The 22,971-nt window shown below is 53.2% G+C and overlaps 1 protein-coding gene across 1 annotated transcript in view; it reads left to right on the forward strand.

Moving 5' to 3' along the window:
- DNMT3A (DNA methyltransferase 3 alpha) overlaps window positions 1-22,971 on the forward strand; it is a 96,933-nt gene that overhangs the window by 9,675 nt on the left and 64,287 nt on the right. The window contains exon 2 of the mRNA XM_064494693.1: window positions 15,748-16,017. Within this exon, the coding sequence (XP_064350763.1) occupies window positions 15,946-16,017 (72 nt within the window). The 5' untranslated portion in view covers window positions 15,748-15,945. The remainder of the gene's footprint in view (window positions 1-15,747; window positions 16,018-22,971) is intronic.

The raw sequence follows: 22,971 nt of genomic DNA on the forward strand, positions 1-22,971 counted from the left end.
CTTAGGATTTGCACAAGTGGGCCAGGCTTGCAGAAGGAGAGAGCACCTGTGTCACCAGGCCCAGATGTGGGGGCCCCAGGGAAGGGCAGGGTCCAGGTGATGGATTCGAAAGGTAGGCACATTTTATTCCCAAACTGGTAGCAATCCCTATAGATTTTTCAGGAGGAAAGTGACTTAACCAGGTGTTCAGACCACGTGCATTGGGGATACTGAAGTTTGGGGGCTTGAGTGGGGCTTCTGCTTCTCTGGATCTCCCCCAAAAGATGAGCCACAAGGCCAAGACCCTGTTCCTCAATTCCTCGACCACAGCACCCCAGGTCGGTCTCATCACCCTCTGACAGTGGTGTGTACATTGCAAAGCTGACATCCACCTTCCATTCAGAGGCAGGTCTCCCAAGGTAGGTGGGGATAAGCTGGGGAGAGCAGTTTGGGTAAGCAAAGAGAAAAGAAACAAAAACTGTTTCTCTAAAGTAGAAATATGAGTCTTTTGTGTGTAACAGGAAGGGCTGTTTCCAGAGAATTTCTAGAAAAATGATGTGAGCCAGGTCAGCATCGCTGAATCCAGGCAGAGGCCACGAGACTCAGTACTGAACAGACAGTGGTTTCCCCTCAGTGTTGCCACCTCCTACCCAAGTCCTCAGGCAGATAACTTAACCTCTCTTAGCCTCAGTTTTGCCACCTGCAAAATTGAGACACCTTCACAGGCTTGGGTTGTCATTTGTTTGTTTGTTTCAAACACTGCTTCTTGTCCTAAACTTGGATATTTTATGTCACTTGTGTTTTAAAAGAATCCTTCTGCCGTTGGTCTCACAGGTGTTTGAGGATTAAAATTCAGCGGAGCCTGGTCCCTGCCTGGCTCCGAGGAGACACAGACCCCCGGGCTCGCCCTTCTCCCTTCTCACTTGCTGAGCCTCTTCTTGCTCTGTGCCTCCCGGGAGGCCGGTCCTGCCTGTCCCCCTGTCAGCTTTGAGTTCCTGGTTCCTGGGAAGCTCCACTTACCATGTTCCACTGACTCCCTTGTTTCCCAAACCTGGGTCACCCCAGTGTATTTGAAGAGCATCTGCTAAGCTAAATGGGAATTGGGGTGGGGCCAGTTCCTTTTCTCATTTTAATGAAGGGAGGAGGGGGTCAGCGCAAGGTGGCCATGGCTGTGTGGGGAGCAGAGGGCGAGGGAGGGAGGGGCTCTGACCCGTCCAGGGCCTGGGCGGACCACAGCTGGGACCTTGCCCAGTAGCTGGCTCCATGTGCTAGGGAAAGGGGTGCAGGGCCCTGGTGGAGTCTGAGACATGAGTTCCGGGTGACTTTGGTCTGGATGGTGAGGCTAGCTTCCTCTGTGAGCGGGCACCCATGGTGGCCATTGGGCTGTTTCCTGGTCCCTGCGACGACATGCAGCCACACCGACGGGGAGACTTTTGAAGCATCTCTGCCTTTCAAAGGAGGCTCTGGTGGGAAGATGGCTTCTCAGCAGGGGCGTCTGTGGTGGTGACGTTGGCAAGAAAGCCTGGGCCCGAGTCAGGCTGTCTCTGGCTGGGGTGGGTGTGGTGGACGGGGACCACTGTCAACTTGAGTTTGGAAGCCAGTGTTTCTCTGGTTGCTACAGACCTGCGCATGTCCCCTGGTCACAGAGGCAGCCCTCTGGAAGCTGGGCATACGTGGACTGAGGGTGTGGGGGTGTAATCACACGAAACGTACAGCCTAATTAATCTGGCATACCCTTAATGGTATGCATAATTGTGCTGCATGGTAATTAGGTGTAAATGGCAAGCAGTTCACATAAATGTTTTTGTAATTGGTATTAATTTTGCAGAGGCAAACTAAGTTTATGTGGTTTTTCTCTTCTTGCTCTGTTAGTTTTCTAGCACAGGCGATTCCTAGCTCTTGGAGAAATTCTATTGCAAATGTTTGTTTATAGGGCAATGTTTTGTATTTTCTCTCAGAACAATGTTACGAATGGTTATGAGGTTCCCAAGCTGGTTTCCAAATGCCTCTTTGGCCCACACTTTAGGTGAAATGTGCGACGCATGTGTGGGGAGGCCTCGCCGGGAGTCCTCCTGCTCCAGGATCCCGGGGCCTGGTGTGTGAGAGAGCGTGTGTCCCCACATGTGTGAGCGCGTCTGTGTCTTTGTCTGTGAGTCTATATGTGTGTGCATACGTGCCTTTCTGTGTGTGTCTGTGTCTGTGTGAGTGCATCTGTGTGGGCCGATGTGTGTGTCTGTAGGTGCCTGACCCCTAAGGCCACTGTGGCAGGTTAAGGGTGCAGGTGAAGAGGTCCTTTATTCTGGTTGCAGAGGCCCTTGGGCTGGGGATTAGGGGAAGCCTCGCGGCATTAGCTGCAGAGAGGACACTGGGTCATGCCACAACAGCCGCACCTGGGAGCCAGTGAGAGCCATTCCTGGGTGTGGTCTTAAGCTAGAGGCTAGGTTTCCTAAGGACACTTTACCAGCCTTTCGCCCTGATTAATGATGTAATACTTTTTAAAAAAATTAATATTTTTTGAATGCCTACTATGTGCCAGGCACCATGCTAAACACATGACTCAGATTCTTTTGTATCTTAAAATAGATGTAGGAGGTAGGGCTCTTATTCACCCCATTGTACAGATTGGTAAAGTGAGTGGCAGACCCAGGGTTTGAGGTGGATTCCCTTTGAACCCTCTTAGGGCTGAAGGGGTGGATGAACTGCACCAGGGCTGCTGGGTCAGGGGCTAGTGATTCTGGGATGTGCTGCCCAGAATCCTGGGCTTTTCTCCTCTCGACCTCATCCCCACCCCCTGCAACAATAGGTTTGGTTTCGGTTGGCACAGAAGGTGAGGAGAAAGCAAACCAGGGACAAGTGGGTAGTTCTGACAGCAGTGGGCTCTTTCCTGCTTTCGTGGGTGGGGAGGGGCTGTGCTCCAGCAGCAGCTCCCAGACCCTGAAGCCCCTCTGGGGGAACCTCCTGGTTTGGACCTGGGAGGGGGTCAACTGGATGGTCTCGGAGGACTGTGAAAAAGTGCAGGTGCGGAAGCATTGTGTGAATGGTGTGGGAAGAGAGTGGTCACAGGCAAGCCGGGGACCAGCCCCGAAGGGCCCGGGCTGGTGGGAGGCCAGCTCCCCCTGCTTCCTATGGCTCACATGCACCCTGACCTAGGACCCTCATGACCCCCTTGGCCCTGAGCATCTGGGGGCTGGTGGGGCCCTCAAACCCCATAGCAGGTGTACGTCCTGGCCCAGGGAAGGTGGAACAGGGGCCTTCCCGTTGGCACAGTGCCTTGGGGAACTCTGCCAAGCGACCCCTAGAATGGGGGTTGTGGGGGGTCACTCTAGGCACCGCAGCACTGTGCTGGGGATGTTGCAGCTGCCTGGGAGTGATTTCACACAGTCCTCTCTGCCTCCAGAGTCACCCAGAACAGGGAGGAGAGAGAGGGGCGGGTGGCAGAAGAGCAAGGTGCAGGACAAGAACTCTGACGTCATCTGTTTGGGAAAACAGACGCATCCATATGCATGTGAAAAGCTAGATAACCACACAACAGACACTGATTACAGACCCCTGGATGGGTGGTGGAGGAGAAGCAATAGGGGTTAGGGGATGCTGAGAGCTGGGGAGAGGGGAGCTGGGAGGTCCTTTGGGAGGAGCTCTCCTCTTGGAGGAGAGAATGGTGTGAGTGGAGACACAAGTGTGGGAACAGGGGATGTGAGCTGGGGGCCAGTGACTGGCCCTGGAATGATGGAGTCTGCTGGGAGAGGTGGGGGCCAGGTCAGAACAATAGGCTGAGGCCATACTTTTCGAGCCATCGGTGTAGGACAGAGCAGAGTGTAGGTTTTACAGTGTGGGAAAATCACTGGCATCATAGGGATTTTTAAGATAACAGCTTTATTGAGATATAATTCACATACCATACAGTTCACTCATTTAAAGTGTGCAATTTGGCGGTTTTTAATATGTTCATGGAGTTGTGCAACCATCACAATGAATTTCAGAACATTTTCATCAGGCATCAGAGGTTTTGATTAAGAAAGCCTTGTGTAGAAGATCTTTGCTGAGAAGCTGGGGTGAGAGGTTGAGATACCAGAGGCAGGGAAACGTGTTACGGAATACCTGCCAGGGTCTAGACCTGTGGTGCTGAGAGCCTGGAGGGCAGGGGTGGAGAACAGAGGCCCGAGGATCAGGCGCCTGGTGACTGAAGTGGGGGGTGGGACCTCAGTTCTCTCCGGGGTTTGGGGCACTGGCAGCTGAGGGGAGGGTGCTGCCACTTCCACACACAGGAGCTAGAGGAAACATTCTGGTTCTAGAAGAGTAGGATTTTAGGTAACTGCAAGTCATCCAGGTGGGGATGTCCAGAGGATAAAGATGGAAGCCTTGCAATAGAAGTCTGCATTCGTTTAAGCCCAGGTGTCTGAGCAGAGAAGAACTTAGAGTACAGCTGAAGCAGCGTGCGACCAGAGAGGGGTACCCACTGTGCAGTAAGTAGTGGGAGCAAGACCCCAGTCAGCCCAGGAGACAGCGGAGGGGGCTGAGGGGTGGGAGAGGACCCAGAGCATGGTGCCAAGTAGGGAGACAGCCAGAGAATCCCCTTGCTTATGGACTTGCAAAAGCAAGGGTCACCTGTCACCCCAGTGCCCAGCTCTGCGGTGGCACTCAGTAAATGATTGCTGAGTGAGTGCTTGAAGCAGGAAATGATTAGCTGGCAAGGAGGCGGAATTGAGCTCAAGGACGGTAAGGATGGAAAAAGGCCCTTTGAGGCCGTGGGTGACTGTATCAGTCAGGGTCAATTCAGGAGACAGAAACCACATAGTGATGTGAACAGGAAAAGTTTAATATAAAGACTTATTAACGATAACGGGGGATTGGAGTATTGAGAGATTGGCTGGTAAGAAGTAAAAGAACTGTGAAGAATACAGAAATAGCATATATGAGAGCAGCCACTGCTCCTAGGGTTGCCATGGAGAGCTCAAGGAAGAGGCCCTGCGGCTGAGGTCCTGACCTTGATGGAGAGGGCTTGGTCATGGCTCCCTGGATGACAGAGAAGTCAATTGGTGCCATGTTGGCAGGAAACCTGCCTCCTGGAACTCACTGGAAATCCATCCTTTTGGGTCCCAAGGAGAGTTGTTCATCAAGAATTTTCTTGCTGGAGGCACAGTGCTACTAAACTACCCATGGGGAGTGTTGGGTGAAGCGGCTGGCTGCTGTTGACAGTCATGCACTGCTCGAGCTGGGTGCTGGAGAAGTACCTTTGCTGCAGGAGCTGGGCACTGGGAAGTTGCATGCTGCAGGAGCTGCGTGCTAGAGAAGCTGTGACAGGACAGGATTGGGCACTAGGGAAGCCAGAGGGGCAGCAGGATCTGGCTGCTGAAGTTGTATGCAGAACAATGCAGGAGTTCTTCCAGAGAGTACATCGGTTCTAGGAAAGGAAACACCACCTTCAGTGTCTCTCTGCTGCCCTCTACTGACAGAGCATGATGTCACACCACCTGGCCAAAGGAGAAATACTTAAAGGGCCTAGCTCAATTTTCACAGAGCAGGTGATGAAGGGTGAATAAATTAACTGGCACAATCTGCTACTTTGGCTACCCAGCGTCCATCTGCACCCTTTTACACACATTTGTGCTCCGCTGCAACAATATAGTTGTACTTTTACCTATCAAGACACAGCTATCCTGCTTGTTCTCACCCTTTCTTCCAAAGGAGGAGTCCCAGCACTCACTGTATCAACACTGCCTACACAGATAACATCTCAAATTCAATCTCAGCCCCATTAAGTATTCTGTTACCTAAAGACTAAATTATAAAGCTAACTTCCAACAACTTGTATGTAAAGTGATGGGAAGAAGGAGAAAAAAGAAGAAAATGGTTACCATGTACAAATAAACACACATATATATCAAGTAAACAGAAAATATACAAAACTACTACGGTTCTCATTTCTATATTTGTTCACAAGGCCACGTCTAATACCCGGCTTCCTTCTCTCGCTTCCCATCCTGTATTTCCTCTGCACTCAGCTGGAACCTCAGCAGGGCGGGCTTTCTACCTGGTGGAGTGACCCAAGCCTTGATTCTTGAAGGATCTGAATCCTTGGCTGTCCTGCCCTTTTTTTGGTTTGTTTTGTTACTGTAGTTTTTCATTAACTCTTACTTTTGGGTGTGGAAGTTCTAAGAGGTACCTGAGAGAATCCTCTGTGTTCCAGGAATTATCTTCCTGCCCTCTACTCTGTACCAGCGAGCCAGTTTCTCCTTGGCAACTAGGATCAATGACTCCAGCTCTTGGAGTAACTCCTTTTTTTTTTTTTGTCTGTTGGTTCAGTGGCATAAGGGGGTCCCCAAAAGCCAGGTAGATGACTTGTCTTCTAGTAGAATCCTTGTGGTGTCCACTTGAGGGATTACAAAATTTAGTGCCCCAAGAGTGCCTCAGGGATATGGGGAGGGGGGGAACCAAACACAGGGATCAAGGGGAGAGTGAGCGAAGAGGCTCTGGAGCTGGAAGTGTGGACCATTCTTTAGAGTAGGCTTGTAAAGCTGAGAATCACACAGGTGTGGGCCGTGGGCCCCCTGGGGTGGGGGAGGGGGAGATCACAATCAGCCAGACTCGTGGCTTCTCAGACAGCAGACCCCACCGGGGCCCACGTGGTTGATTCTCACATGGACTTGCAGCCTGGCCACCCTGCGCGCTGCCTCCCGGGGTGTGGGAAGCCCATCCGACTGCCTAGGCACACATGACCCCCAGTAGGGCTTCTTCTGACTCACCACGGTCGGAAATGCGTGCTCCTATATGGAACTCTATACCAGCTCATTTTGGCTCCCAAGAGCAACTTCAGCTCCTTACCAGCATCTATTTCAGGCACAAACCTTTTTTTTTTATCCCTGCTTTTGGGGCTGTGTCATGGTAACATGAGTATGAGCAGAGGAGTCTGATTCAACCCATCTCTGCCCATGTGGCCACCACCGTAGCAGCATTTGGGTGATCATAAATGCTCGTGCTGGTAGCACCCTGGCCTCGAGGGTGGTGTGAGAGCCGTAAGTCATCTTTTTGTGACTCCAAAAGCCAGACAGATGGGCTTTGAAGTGGGGAACAGGGTGGCAGGACTGTTGGCCTGTTGCCGCGGTGGCTTTTGGTATTCTCCGGGCAGCTGGTGGTTTGGGTGGGAGGGGTGTTTCTGGAAGTCAGAGTGATGGCATGATGACGTGCATCTCCCTCGTGTTGAAATGGAATGACCAACAGAGGGTGGCACTGGGACCTCCCCTCCTCCGGATCCAGCCCAGTCTTGTGACCCAGAGAGGCTGTAGCGGGTGGGGGGAAACTTGGCAGATAAACATCTCCGTCTAGGAGGCCGTGATGTCTCCCCCAGCTTTCTGCCGGCCCCCAGCTTACCAAGCTTATCAGCACCCTGGCAGATGATTGGGCGGGTGTGGGGCACACAAGACACTCTCCTGTCTTCTGTCACCCACAGGACTCACTTGTACCTCCTCCCGAACTCAAGTAGGAAATCCAGCCATGAGGCTGTTGTCTGTGGGCTGTGGGCTGTTATCACGGGGGCACAGATTGCTGATCGGGGGTCTGTGCTTATGCTCATCCGTGACTGGGTGTCGCCGTGTTGGTGAGGACTCTCAAATTACATGGACCTGAATTCAGAATCCTGCCCTGGGACTTTGTACCCGCGCTACCCAAGGGAGGTAATAAATGTCTCCAAGCCTCAGTTTCTTTTTCTATAAAATGGAAATAATAATAGAACTGACTTCATGGGATTGTTGATGAGGATGAGACAGGACAATGCACGGCCCTTAGCACAGTACCTGACACACAGTAGGTGCTCAGTAAACAGTGGAAGGAATAAATGAATGCATGACTCCCACATTGGGCAGGGCACTGAATATGGTGATTAGAAGGTTGCACTGCCTGCTCCCACCCCTCCCCCTGCCCTCACAGTGGACAGGCCTTACCAGGGAAGGGAGACTAACAGGAAACTTTGCTGAAAGTTAGTATGTCTGCAGCAGTCCCGTGCTAACTGGAAGAGCTCGTGTTGGAGTAGGAACCAGGGGGCTTCAGCCGGGGAAGGGTTTGTGTCTGGCTGCACCACTCACGAACTGTGTGACCTTTGGCAGCTTTGTTAACCTACACCTCATTCTTCTCATCGAGAGACTGGGGGTAAAAACAGTCTCCACTTCAAAGGGTTGGAGTGAGGCATGAGGATGAACAAGATGTTGAAACTGTAAAGTACTGTGCACAGGGCATGTTGTCAGAACACAGTCAGTTCACGCCCCGTTTGAAATCCTGTTTGAGTAAAGTACACTCATGGGATTTCAAGAAAGGAGAGAAAACTGTGGTCTGGATTAGTCAGGGACTAATAATCGTTAATGTTTATTGAGTATTTTCTTTGTGCCAGGCACTCTTGTAAGCATTTTTACCACATCTCATGTTAACTCTCACAATAGGCCCGTGAAGTGGCTACTGTTACTTTCCCCGTTTTACAGGTGAGAAAACTGAGGCACAGTGATGCCTCAGGTCAGACAGACAATACTAATAAGGCTAGGATTTGAACCCACGCAGCCGGGCCTTCCAGGGAAGACTTCTGGAGGTCGAGATTAGCATATGAGTCAGGGCTGTCAGCCGCAGGCACAGACTCACTCACACCAAAGTCAGGAAAGACTCACATTACCCGAAGGTTCAGAGATGCCCTACCTCCAGGTACAGCTGGATCCAGGGGCCCAGACGGTGACTCAGTGTTCCATCCCTCTGTCTCCATCCCTTTGTGCTCAGCCAGCAGCTCCTGACTCACATCCTATTATCTTAGCATCTTTCCTTTGCACCAAAACATTCCTGGGAGGCCTCTGATTGGCCCTGCCTGAACACATGCTCACTCTGTGACTTGGGTGAGGGGTGGGGTCAGTGCAGACACCACAAGCCCCCACTGGAAAGGAGGGAAATGTAACTAGAAAGAATGAAACCAGCAAAGCCCACCACGAGAAAAGCAGTCTTCAGATAGAGGGGTAAAGAGGGACCTGGTCCAGAGATGGTCAGATATTTTTCAGCAATTCAAGTAGAGGACTTGAGATGGAGCAGGAGGGGTTCTTATGGTGGTAACATTAGGGTTGCTTTTGATGGAGAGAGGATTTGGGTCTGTGGGCAATTACGGTTTTGTTTCTGTAAGAGGATAATTCCACATGGGCCCTTGTGGAGGTGAGACCGTGGGGTGACACTCTAGTTGGCGCTGGTTGGAGCAGGCTTGGAGGTGAGACTTTGGGGTTATTCGTTCAGGGGGTGCTGATGGGGTTGGGGTTGGGGAGGAGGGTAGGAATGGTACTGGGGATGGTGTGGTGGCAGAGGTGGGCGTTGATACAGCCGGGACGGTCTGGAGGCTCCAGGAGATGGTTGAATTGTGGGTCTTGGGTCTGAGATGTGCTGATGAGTGAGCCGGGGCTGTGGTTAGGGATGTGGGCAGTGATGGCATGGGGTACAGTTTGGGAGGAATGTAGGGGAGGCACACCACGCTGTGCATGGGCTGGACTTGGTGGAAATGATGTATTGGGAGAATTAGCATTTCGTGAGGGGCGTGGTGGGGGTGAGGAGGGAGGTACCACTTTTATAGCTGGTGATGGATGGAACTCTGTGTGGGTGTGAAGAGATGATGATGGTTATTATGTGGAACGTGATGGTTTCATAGAGTTAGAGAGATGGAGGGACTTAGCTGCACTCTTACGGAGGAGGGTGGAGGGTGCAGCCAATGGTTGCAGCTGGGATGTAAGCCCTTATTCCCAGACCCATTCTCTCTTTTTAAAAATTATTTTTTGTTTTCTCACAGTAATGCATATGATTTAAGAAGTCAGATAGGACTAACGTCTCTTCACCAAATACAGTTGTTCCTTGCCTGTTCCCACCTTCTTCTTCTAGAGGAAACCACTTTTAGCTGTTCCTTCTAGTAACTTTATATCTCATGGATCTGAGTAATGTGCGTATTTTTGACTCTTCCACTGTAGACATTTTCCATTGATTTCCTATTTAGTAAATAAGGATTTAGCTCTCTCATATGGCCGACCATGGCTCTCTGCCCAGCCACCCTCCTAAGTCATTCTCCTGGTAGGCATACTATTAACAGTACCTTACCAGGGTTTTTGGAAAATGTTTTATGCATTTAGCAATATCTGCATATGTATGCATGTAGCAGGCAGGGTAATGGCCCCCCTAAGATGGCCATGTCCTAATCCCCTGTCCCTGTGAATGTGTCACCTTCTGTAGCAAGAGAGACCTTGCAGAGGTGATTAAGTTAAGGATCTTGAGATGGGGAGGGAGGTTTATCCTGCCTGAATCATCTGGGTGGGCTCTGTGTCATCACAGGGTCCTTAGAAGTCAGTGACAGAGGCAGGAGAGTCAGAGTAACGCAATGGGAGAAAGACTGGCAAAGGGAGAAAAACTGGCCGTTGTTGGCGTTGAGGATGGAGCGGGGCCAGGAGCCCAGGAATGTGAGCAGCCTCCCGAAGCTGAAAAGTCAAGGAAATGGATTCTCCCCAGGGCTTCCAGAAAAGAACACAGCCTGCCAACACCTTGATTTCAGCCCAGTGACGAGAACCATTTTGGACTTTTGACTTCCGGAACCGCAAGACACAAATCTGTGTTGCTTTAAGCCATTAATTTGTGGTAACTCGTAACGGCAGCAATAGGAAATTAATACAGTACATAATCTATACACATCCACACGCGTACGTGTGTGTGTGTGATATATACAGCGTTATTTTTTAAATCAACGAATGCAGCTATTCACAGCTGAATCTTACGTTGTCCTAGAAAAGTTTCCTTTTTCTCCCCCCTTGAAATGAACAATTACCTCGTTTCCTCCCCTGCCTTATTTTCTTTATACCTTTCGCTAATTCCTGCCACACCTTCTAATAGCTGTCTGTGTGGCTTTCCACAAGGGCAGTCACAGCAAGTGTTATGTTTCAGTTCCATTTTTTGAGTTCTCCACTCTCTTGCTCTCTGGGCGTGGGGCACGTTGTAGCTGCCGTTCTGGGATGTCTTACGTGGGCATCCTCAGCATTCCCTTCCCCTTCCTCCTGGTTGGAGTTCTTGTTTTCTGGAGCTCACGTTGTCTTCTTGCTTGGTTAACGCTCTTGTTTGGAGCCCACTGCCTGGGACAGATACCTATCTTTATTCAAATCCATTCAGTTCCTGAGTTCAGACAGCAGACTAAGAACAGCGAGTTGACACCAGTAGTTTTGTCAGGTTCAAAAGCCGGTTGGTGGCAGAGGACCTGGCTGTGACAGCACTCCACGTGCCTGAGTCCCAAGCCCTGTGGCCATACATCTGAACAGTGACCTTCTATGACTTCACCTGGACTCTGTGCACCTCATCCCAGAGCCTCCCTTCCCTTGTCTGCTGTGTCTTAAAGGACATCTTCCCCTGCTTCTTGAGAGAGGAATATCTGAAAATACCTTTATTCTCCTCTCACACTGAAACGATCATTAGGCTGGGTTAAGAGTTCTAACTGGAGAATTGTTTTAAGAATTGAAAGGGTATTGGTCCTCTGTCTTCAGGCTTTCAGTATGAACACTGAGCAGTCTGAAGCCATTCTGATTCCTGAAACTTTATACGTCATTTTTTTCTCCCTTTAGAAACTTGTAGGATCTTCTCTTTGTCCCAGTGTTCTGCAGTTTCACTGTGATGTGTCTCGTGCGGGTCTGTTTTCGTCTGTTTGGGGGCAGTCAGGGGGCCTTTTTGATTAGGTAGCTCATGTCTTCCAGTTCTGGAAAGTTCTCTTGAATTATTATTTCATTGGTAACTTTCTCCTCTCTCTCCCTCTTTTTTTCCTTTCTGTAACTCCTATTTTACTGATGTGGAAACGTATAGACCAACTCTCTCATTCTCTTTTCTTATTTTCTATTTTTTTTTGGATATACCCCCTCTGTTGACTTGTGTATTTCTACTAGCATGATTTTTATTTCTAGGAGTTGTTTTTTTGCTCTCTGCCTTTTTTTTTTTTTTTTTAATAGCATCGCATTCGTAGTATCCTTCTCTGTGTGTAAAGTTTGTTTCCCACAGTTGTGTTTGGTTTTTATTTTGGTTGATTTGTTCTGGTCTCTGTCTTCTAAGTTCAAGGCTTCCCTTGGATGTCTAGTGGTCCTTGGTTGTCCTTTCAGGATTAAGAACAGGGAGCTAAAAAGCTGATTGGAAGCTTTGAACACGAAGGTGGGGGCTGGCTGACTTGCAGATCCACCTTGGTTGACCATTTGGACATCATTTGGATTCTGGGGTCAATATCTGTATCCTTAGGACTTTCCTCTTGCACTAATTAGATTCTCCAGAGAAGATAAAGGTCTCTGAGCCCAGTGGGGAAGATCGCCAAGGGGGCTCAACATTAGCATTTGAAATAACCTTCATCTCTTTGGGTTTGGTTTATTACTCTTGCTCATAACTGTACTAGTTGACTCTCTATGCACAGACCCTCTGGTTTGCACTCTCCAGAGAGGAAACTTTCAGACTTCTGGGGGAGGTGGACCTAGGAACTTTACTTCTTTTCTTTAAGTCCTTTTTAATTTCACACGTGCATCCTCTTCACCCCTTGTCCCAGAGACACGTGGTGCTGTCATGCCAAGTGTCCTTAAAGGACTCTGTTAGAAATCACTTTGCATGTGCTGTCTGAAATTTGCCTGTCACCAGTCTGCTTCCCAGACCCCTAAATTTTGTTGCTGGTGTCTCTTCTCTGTTCAGCACAATCTTGTGACTTTATGTCTTCTTAAAAACAAACAAACAATTTTTTGCTAAATTGGATTTAGAATGTAGCCAAATTGGGTGTATATATTCAAATCCCAGTCCTTTTGCACAACAGTTTTGTAACTGAAGCAGTGATGATGGTGACCATGTCAGTTATAATACCAGGACATTTTCATGATAGGAGTCCTCAAAAAAATTTTTTAAGTTGTTTTAAACCTCATCCATGGCCACTGTGGACGTTAGAACTATAAAGGAGAAAACAAAAGCTAGTTAAAAGTATAGAGGAAAAACTAAAAGCTGCCTGTCAAGGTGGTAGGGTTCTTGGCAAGGGTGTTTATTTGGTGGTGGTTTTGTGGTGAAGCCCTTGGCGTGGGTGAGGACGATGCCTTGGTGCCAGGAGCAGCAGGGCTGTGCTTGGCGTAGGACCGCTATGGTAGACATATGCTGCTGTGTTGGGACTGTGGGCCCAGGAGCAGGTCTCTCCCCTTGGCATGGCTGCTTGGAAGAAGAAGGATGCTTCTAAGGGCAGGCGGGAAGCACTGTGTCCAGGCCTGGACCTTGGCCATGACAGTGGGCACTGGAGCTGTGCAGTGCATGGCCTGCCTGGATGGTGCTGGATGGTTTTAGATGACGCTGGGTGACTTTGAGGGACACTTACTGACAAGTCTGATTGATTGAGTCACATACACAATGGAACCTAGAGACTGACCTGGGTCAGCTGCATTTGTTGTGAGGACAGTGCATGCTGCTCGTATCAGGGGGTAAGTGGAGGGAGGGGAGGAGGAAAGAGCATTTCCTTTCCTCTCCTTTTCTTTCCGGGGCGTCTGCCCTCAGGGTCAACACCCTGTGACGTTCTGGTTTTCCCTCCTGTTTCCTTCCTCTTCTCACTAGCAACCAGAGGTTCTCTGAAAGTGTTTTTTCCTACAGAAGCCCCTGGATGTTTCTAGGCCTCAGGGCAGCATTGAGACAAGGATCCTTATCTGCCTCTGACTTTGTGCAGGGCTCTCCAGGGGCTCCTGAAGTCGGCCCAGCCTTGTCTGCTCCTGCCCTTTGCCCTTGGGGCCTCCAAAAGTGAAAAGCTTGGCTGGGCAGAACTAGAAGACATTCTTGAGCATCATCTAGTCCAACTCTCCCATTTTATGGTTGAGGAAGCTGAGGGCCAGAGATGCCAGAGTCAGGATGAGAACTCACATCTGCTGACTCCGGCTTCAGTGTTCTTCCCAACCAGGCTCTGCCTCTCTCAGCTTCTGCATCCTTTTGAAGGTTTTGATGTGGGGGTGACCGGGGAGGTCTGTGCTCACAAATGGGGAGGGGCTTTGAGGGGGAATCGCTGACCGAGGGTGGACAGAGGCCTCGTGGAGTTCTTGGGTGGGACTGGCTCTCTGGTGGGCTCTCGGGAGTTGTCTCTGTGGGGTGGTGTGAGGGTGTAAGTCGGGGATGCTGCTTCGTAGTGACCCCCTCAGAGCTTTAGAGTTGAGAGATCTGGATTCAGCCCTCTGCTTTGACCCTGGAACATGGACAAGTCCTAGACTTTTTGAGCCTTAGATTCAACAGTAGAGAGTAGGAATGCTAGTAGCTGCCCAGAGGAGGAAGGCCCACCACATGCTTCACACAGCGGCTGACCCAGGGGGCTGCTCTCAGTCTTGCTGTCTACTCACCTGTGTATTCGGGCAACAAATTAGAAACAGCTGTGCTGAGCTTAGACGCGTGCATTACACCTGCGATTTCTGTAGGGCTCACCTGTGGGGCAGGGAGCAGCATCAGCCTGTCCCGGGCTTTAACTGATGCCCACCCCACCCCCCACCCCCCGTGTCCTGTCCCCAAGGAGGCTCCTCCCAGCTCCAGCTCCCCATCCACACCTGCGGCAGAGCTGGGACTGGGGCCCCCGCCTCTGGGGCCCCTGGGGAGGGGCCGAGCCCGTGAGAGACCCGAGCCTGTGTCTTCTCCGGCTCCTGGTTTTCCAGGGAGCCCTGGCTGGAGGGGGATGGGAGAAGAAGTCCAGGAGGGAGGGGGAGCAGGGAAGCAGAACCGGGAACTGGAAGGGGAAGGGTGTGGGTGGGCCCAGATCCAGCCTGCCTCCCTCTTTCCTCCTCCTGCCAGTCCCCTCCCCGTTCTGGCTGGCGCACTGGAGGCGGGGGCTTGGCCTGGGCTTCTCCTAGGGGGTGGGGAGCAGGAGAACTCTGTGTCTCCGAGTGACGGGGGTTGAAGCCACAACACCCCCACCCCCAGCTGAGGCCTGCGGCATGGGCTTTGTTAGTTCACTGGCTTGCGGCCCATACCTGAAGCGGGGAGGCTGAAAAGCCCCTAAAATTCAGCCCTGTGTGTACGCAGGGCCCCCTCGAGCCCACCAGGTTCCCAGGGCAGATGGGGCTGGTTCATGGGGTTGCGGAGAGAGTGGCCTGGCATCCTCTCCCGGCCAGGGCGTCCCCTCAACAGCCCTGCAAACCTAGGCCTTCAGCCCGAGTTCAGCCGCAGCCCGAGTTCAGCCGCAGCCCGAGTTCAGCCTCAGCTTTCTCTGGGCCCAGACGCTGGTCCTAAAGTGAGGTGACATTCATTTCACTACATCCTGTGACTGCGGCTCACTTCCTCCACGTGGTGGGAGCGGTGTGGGGGTGGGGGGTGTGGGGAGGACAGATTAGAAGGAAAACGTAGCTGGGCTGGGGACCTCTGGGATTTCCCAGGGGGGTGGTTGGGGTGGGAGGGAGGGTGCGGGAAGCTTTCAAAGGAAAGAACAGACGTGAATGAAGAGAAGGGAGGAGGCGGGAGGCAGCTGGAGGTCCCAGAAGTGGCGCCCACTGTGCCACAGCAACGTGGAGGCTGAGGGAGGCAGGAGGCAGCCCTGAGGGAAGCCAGGCGGGACAGTGCACCCAGCTGGCCTCAGTTTCTCCACTCCCGGGGGTGCTGGGCTGCCCGTGAGCCTGGGAAAAGGAGTCAGGTCAGAGGAGCAGGCCTCACAGGCCAGTGTGGCCCTGGGGCTGAGGGCCTGGCCCCAGGAGGGATTGGGGGGTGCCAGGTGGAGCCTGGGTTGGGGTGCTCTGCCCTGCTGACCCCTCTTCTCTTCCCCCACAGGTGGAGCCATCGGAAGCCCAACCCCACAGGCAGCCTGAGGCCGAGTTTCACCAGTTTCACTCTGCACTCACCACACTGGGATCTATGTCTAAGTTTTAACTCCTGCTGACCAAGACCACGATAATTCCTCCCCCAAAGCCAAGCAGCCCCCCAGCCCCACACAGCCCCAGCCTGCCTCCCACCGCCCAGCTGCCCGCGATGCCCGCGATGCCAGCCAGCGGCCCCGGGGACACCAGCGGCTCCGCTCCGGAGCGGGAGGAGGACCGCAAGGTGAGCAGCCGGCTCTACTGGGGACCCTCCAGCCGAGCCTGGGAAGGGAGGGGAGGGCAGGGCCCATCCCCAAGAAACACAGCTCTGGGGAGCACTGGGGGCCGTTCAGTCTTCACACAGGGCTGTAGGGAGGATGGGCCTCCTTGTGTCAATGAGCAAACTGAGGCTTGGAGAGGTTATGTCCTGGTGGTCGGGCCCCAGGACGCAGGCTTTTAACCCTTGTAGTGCTTGAGCAGAGCTTCCAACCCCAAGTCTGTGCAGTTGTTAGGGGTTGGCCTGGCAGAGTCCCCAAAACTGTCTTCCTTTCTGCGTCAGCCTCTTATTACTTGTGTATCCTTAGGTGAGTCACCTTACCTGGTTTAGCTGCCTGTTTCCCCAGGGTGTTTGGTAGCTTCTGGGAGGCCAAAGACAAGTTTGGGGGCTCTTGATGTTAGGCCCCTTGAGGGCTCCCTCTGCCGTACAGACAGGCAGGCAGGCTCACTCAGTGCTCTGTGTGCTCAGGGCTCCCCCGTCACCATCACCGTCACCGTCACCGAGGAGACGGTGATTTCCCGCCCCCACCCCAGGCTCCAAGCAAGTGTCACTTCCTGGCCATGGAGCCAGTGATCTCCGGCCCTGTCAGGGATGACCTCTTCACACTTCTGCCGAACTCCAGTATGGGCCTAAATCAGCTCAAGGAGATCACAGCAGACATAGGAGTCCCTGCCGGGTCCCAACGGGTGGCCTTGGAACCTCAACAAACAGTGTCCATCTGTAGGCGAAGGCCCTCAAATCCCCAGCACTTGGACTCTGTTTCCCCTCTGTTAGTGGAATGATAAACCCCACCTGCTGATCCTGGTCTCCACAGTTCTGTCTGCCTGCTCCCCTTTCCCTGAGCAGGGGAGTGGGGTATGATGCTTGGTGGTATCTGGGAGTAGCTGGGCATGCTCATGGGTCACACTATGTCTCTTTGGAACCAGAGTGGACCCCTGGCACCAGGTGTGGGGCCTCTGAGCACTCAGAGGAGTGTCCGCTCTGCTGACCCACCATCAGGGCAGTTCCCAGATCTGCTCCCTGCTTACCCTCCCCCAATGCATGCTCCACTCCTTTTGGGCTTGCTCATTCATAGAGCCAGTTTCTGTTTTCTGGGAGGTTTCCATCTATTTGGTCCTTGAGGACAACCCTTGAAACAAGTGGGGCAAGGACAGATGGCCATGGTTCGCAGACAAGGAAGCTGAGCCTGGCTACTCAGCAGTGGGTCCAGATGAGAGCCTGGTCTCCTGCATCAGAGCCTTTCCACTGCTCCACTTGTGTGGGTCCTGGCTTGGACACACACATACACACAGGCAGGCATGAAGGCCAGACACCTGCCTTCTCAGCCCAGAATTCTGCAGAGTGCCACGGGATGGGGGCCACTGGGCAGGGCTCCTAGGAGTTACAGGTCAGTCCCCTTCTTTCTGATCCCACAGCCCTCTGGGCTACTCCCACCTAGGACTCAGGCAGCAGCAGACCCAGACCCTGCCGCCACAGAGTCGGGGCCACCTGCAGCCGCCTGTGCTCTTGAGTGGCAGCTGTGGCTATAGATAATGCCCTCCCCTTCTTGGGCCTGGCTTTGCTCCTTTGTTAGATTAGGTGACCCTGACCCCTCTCCCCCTGTCTGATGTCCTGACTGGTGCTGACACAGCTCCGTGTTCATGCACTTGCAGTTGGTGGTCAGCTTACCCGCCTCCCCCTGGTGGGGGCGGTGAAGACAGCTGGGTCACATTCCTCCTGTTACTGAGTAGGGCTTTCCTAGGCTACAGAGCCCCCAGCTCCTCCCCTGGGGAGCAGCAGACAGGCTCTCTATCACAGCAGTTCAGGACATAGAAAAAGCACTGGACGGAGAGTCACAAGTCCCGGGCCCAAGGCCTGAGTGTGTCACTTACTGGAGATGTGACTTCAGGCCCTCCAGGCTTGCGTTTGCTCAGCTGTAAAATGGGGATAGTAACTCTAGCCATGCCTGTTTTATGGGGTGGTTGTGGAAGTCAGATGAGGTCATGGGCATGGAGTGCCCTGCAAACAGCAAAGTCTGGTCCAATTATGAGGGATTACGATTGCTATTATTATCCACCCATAGTAACTGCTCTGGCTCGAGAGGCAGCACACGCACACCCAGGCCCTGAGCTGGGTGCTGATGGAGGGAGCTGATAGACAGGGGCGGGTGCCCCTCCCCGGCCTGCACGCTGGCTCACCTGGCACACCTCCCTGGCACCTCTGGGCTGGCTCCCGCAGCTCCAGGGAGCCGCCCTGGGAGGGCGGGCAGAGGCGCTGACAGCCACCCACTGCAGCCTGCGAAAGCCAGGCCTGGGGCAGGGGTGCTGCGTGGCTGCAGAGGGGAAGATGGGCTTGGGCTGCGGCCCAAGGAGCCTGGCGGAGTTTCCCAGGGCACCTGGCACAAAGGAACTGTTGGGTGAGCCAGAGGAAGGGGTGTGGCTGCCCAGTGGCCCCTTCACCACCGGCCCCACGTGCCCTTCCCGCCGCCCTCCCGGCCACGCCTCGTGTACCTTTCACTCCAGGGCTTCCTGGAGCTGCCAGGCCTTTGTTTATGCTGCGTCCTCTGCCTGGTATGCCCTTTCCCTGATTTTCTTTCCTCCTGTCTGATCAAAGGCCTGGCTTCAGTCTGCCTTGAATCACAGAGAGAACCAGCGGTTCTCCAAATGTGATCCCTAGACCAGCAGTACCAGTGGTACCTGGAAGGGCTAGACATGCCACAGCCCGGGCCCCACCCCGGCCTGCTGAGTCAGGAACCTGGGGACAAGACCCAGCAGTCCTTGTTCTCACCGGCCCTCACAGAGACTTGAGAAGTACAGTGTGGCTAACATCCAGCCCCGTGCTGCCCCTGGAGGGCAGGGCCCCAGCCACTGCCGTCTGACTCCTCAGGCCTGACTAGCACAGAGTAGGTGCTCAGGATGTGTTTTGTGGCTTGGATAGAAAGGAAGTTGAGAGTGATAAGACCTCTCCACAGGAGGACAATCCCAGAACCCGGATCAAGCCGGCAGGGGGAGGCGGCCATGCTTGTAGCCGGGACTGTAGACGTCTGGGTATGACGTCCTCTGGTGTCGGGCCAGCATCCCTTCTCCCTGCAGCCTCCCCCACCCTACCATGCATACGTTGGGCAGGGAGGGCTGAGCTCTGGGGCTCTGGCTGGGGAGGGTCAGCTGGGTAAATGTGGCCACAGAAAAGGGAGGGGGAGCCGGGCAGGGAGGTGAGCAGCAGGGAGGCCAGGAGCCTTGGTCCTGACTCAGAGGGGATCATGGAGCTAGGGTGCCAGGCCTCGTGCGGAGGAGGGAGAGGGGAGAGGGAGCAGGAAAAGGGACCAGGAGCACTCGAAGCCTTGGGGCTGGTAGGGCGTCCTCAGATGCCCAAATGTGAATCAGTGCCTGGCCATGAGGGCAGGCCCCGGGCTGGGCCCCTGATCTTAAACTCCCCCTTCCCTCTGGCCTCAGAAACAACAGATGCAGTGAGTGCTGACTATCTGCCAGGTGCTCTTCTAAGCTCTGTATTTGCATCATCTTATTTCATCCTTACAATTTCTCCATAAGGTAGGCTCTATTATTTTTATCACTCTATCCTATCAAAGACTAAACTGATGCTCAGAGAGGTTGGGTCATTTGTCTAAGGCCACACAGCTAGCAAGTGGTGATGGTCCTGGAATTGAAACCCAGGCTTCTGTGCCTTTCAGGCTGCCTACTGTGTGGAGGGGGATAGAGTGGACGGTGCCTCCCAGCTGTGAGGTTCCATAGTCCAATCCACGTTCTTCTGCTGAAGGTTCAAGAAAGTGTATGTAAACAAAAAGTCAGGATGGTTGGAGAAAGCTTTTCTCTGCGTAGCTGTGCTCTTACATGAGGTGGAGGTTGGGAGCACTTCATCTCCAGCAGGGGTTCACGTACACCGGCTTACATGCGTGACCGTGGGTGCATGTGCACACTTGCATGCACACACACACAAGATACACACTTTTCCCTGAAGACACAGCTGGGACACATTGCTTCTTTCTCTTTCTCCTTTCCTCTCTGTACACATAGCTTCTCTTTCCTCCTCTTCAGACTTAGGTACCTTTCCAGGTACCTGGTACACAGTAGGGCTCCACAAATCTGTTGGATGAACAGAATAAACATTGCTGGAGGACCTAGTAAAGGGAAGGGGATAGGAAGATACAAGGATGAGTAAGCCATGCCTGGAGGAGGGAGGTCCTCCTTTGTGCAGGGGGAGCACAGCAAGTGTGCCCATGTGCGTGTGTGTGTGTGTGTGTACATGTGTGTATGCACCCATGTACAGCCAGCGCTGTGGCTGGGGCTCTTCCCTCTTCACCTAAGTCCAACCCAGAGGCTTGGCGTGTACTGATTTCCCTTGGGTGCCGACCACTTCCTGTGCTCTGGTTCTCAAGCTCAAGGGCATCCTTGGGTGGGTTCCCCCTGGCTCCACTCTCAGCTGTTCCTCCTGGCCCACAGATCCGGTGCCCGCCCCTGGGCATGCTCTGCCTTTAGTGCACTCAGATGCCCACACTTGGCCACTCAGGGCCTGCTCTTTGCTTTATAATCATCACTATGGGGGTCATTGAAATAGCATCCCTCTGATGCACTTAAACAGTTCCAGAAAAGGTAGTTCTGCCCTCACCTCTTCAGGAACACAGCTGGTAATAACGGCGCATCCATTTTCAGCTCAGTGGAGTCGATCACATGCTCCAGTGTGGAGAGCAGACAGTGATGTAAGTAGTGCCCACTCCCAAGCTGACCAGGACCTGTATTTTAAGCTTCAGTTTCTCTAACCTTCTCTAAGTTAGATGCTCTTACATGTCAAGTTTTACTTTGCAGTCAGTGCAGCCTTGAGTGGGGGTCACTTGGACTCTGGAGACAGACCTGTGTTTGAATATGGACTCAGCTGCATGACTGCTGAGCAGGGAAATGAGAGGTTTACCCGAGACAGCATGTGAGAGTGGTTAACACAGGGACCTGGCACAGCTGAAGTTAGTCTTAGAATTTATTTTGGACAATTAACTAGTTGTCTATCTACCAACCTATCAACACACTTGCGGTGAAGATGCACTGTGGCCCCAGAGACTGCAGGGCGTGGAGAAGAGTGGGGAAAATGCAGGTGAGAGTGCGAATGGTGTGGGTTTCAAGTCCCCTGAGAAGCTGGCATGTGGAAGAAGGTTACTCGTCCCAGTGTTTGCAGGCACAGCAGGCCTGTGGGCCCCTCTTCCCTTTACCCTCGAACAGGAGCGAAACTGAGGCCAGTTGCAAGATGACCTCACTCCTGATGGCAGGGGCTGTGGCCACCTTCAGAGGCCTGTGTGAGGGGCCACAGCTGGGCTCCAGGTCCCTCAGGTCCCTCATCCCCGACCAGGCTGGGGATGGGGCCCATCCTGGCCAGGAAGCTGGTGCCCCAGGGCCTAGGTGGGGAAGCTGAGCTCAGCTCTGCAGAGGGAACTGGGCTGGAGTGGGTGTCCCAGGACAACTGAGAAATGGGGGGATGCCCTTCCTTTCTGGCACCTGGGTTGAGCACTGGGCCAGGTCTTGCCCTGCAGCTGCCTCTGTGCGAAGCCACAGGGCAATTAGGGCTATTACTTATAATCACCCCACTTAACATCTAAGGGAGTTTCCTTTGTCCGACAGTTACCTCACGTAATCTTCACAATAACTCGAGGCACCCACTGTCATTATCCCCATTTCACAGATGAGGAGTTGAGGCTTCGAAAGGTTGAGAAACTTGGCAAAGGTCACATGGCTATGAAGTAGTTTAGTCTGGATTCTTTCCCTCTAGGTTGCCTAGTGAGGTGGGGATGAGACGTGGGGCTGCACAGAGCCTGATGGGCTGCTGAAGAAGCGAATGAGGGTGGGTTTGGGGGCCACGGAGGCGGCTGCAAGCAGAGTGGGTGTACTCTATCCCGACCCTCAGCACAGCGTCAGGCACTTGTGTGTCTCTGTGGTGTCTCTCCTTCTGAATGAAGTTCTCTATTTGCTTGTCTTTATATCCAGTACACAGTAGGTGTTCAGTAAATATTTTGGGGCATACCCGCGGGCCTGGCCTCATGGTGGACCTAGGGCCACAAAGGTGGGCACAGCTGGGCTGTGCTGGCCTGGCTGCATGCTTGGGGAACTCTGGAAGGCAGTAGGGCCCCTGCATGGTGCACAGGGCCTGGGAAAACCTACATGTGCAGGTACCTGGGAGCTGGGGGGGCCTTGGAGAGGCCGCTGCTCTTCAGGAGAGTGACCTTTTGGAAGGGATGGGAGACCTTCATCAATAATTATAATACAAAACTCACCAAGCAGTCAGTGAATACTTGTTGAATAATGTTGATTTGTTGAAACAAAGTCCTGGTGAGCTTTGGGAGGTGACGGAGAGCACAAAAGGCAGGGGCTTTGGGGGGCTGTGTGGAAGCCCCTGCATCCCCAGCGGCTCCTGGTGCCCCTGCCCCGCCCGCCTGTCTTCCTGCAGCAAGCCCTGGGGTGCAGCCCTCTGAGAGCCTGGCCTGGGTGCACCGGTCTGTGCGTGTGTGAGCGCGGTGTGGTCTGCAGGTCCTGTGTGCCCGTGCCCCTGTGTGCCTGGTGCTCAGGCGGCCCAGAGGGGGCCTCCGCCTACCAGAGAAGCCAGTTTGTTTTCACTGAATTCCACGACCACAGACAGGCCCTGGGAGGCCGGCCAGCCAGCTGGCAAAGGCTGTACGTGCTTCTTGTCCCAGGGGGCCCGGGCAAGTGGCTGACTAGATCCGGCAAGTTCATCCCCTCGACTCACACACCAACTTGAGACATCTGCTCAACGGATGCTGGGTCCGGAGCATCCGGTGTATGTTCTGAAGGGAGCACGTACGTCTAGCTGTCTGTCTCTGGGTGAGGGCCTTGGGGGACGTGTCTCTCTTAGGGGGTGGGTCCCTGTCTAGGCATGAGGCCCCTGAGACACTCTGTGTGGATGTGTGCATGTGAATGCCAGTGTAAC

This window comes from Camelus dromedarius, chromosome 15 (genome assembly GCF_036321535.1).
Source record: "Camelus dromedarius isolate mCamDro1 chromosome 15, mCamDro1.pat, whole genome shotgun sequence".
In the NCBI taxonomy this organism is placed as follows: domain Eukaryota; kingdom Metazoa; phylum Chordata; class Mammalia; order Artiodactyla; family Camelidae; genus Camelus; species Camelus dromedarius.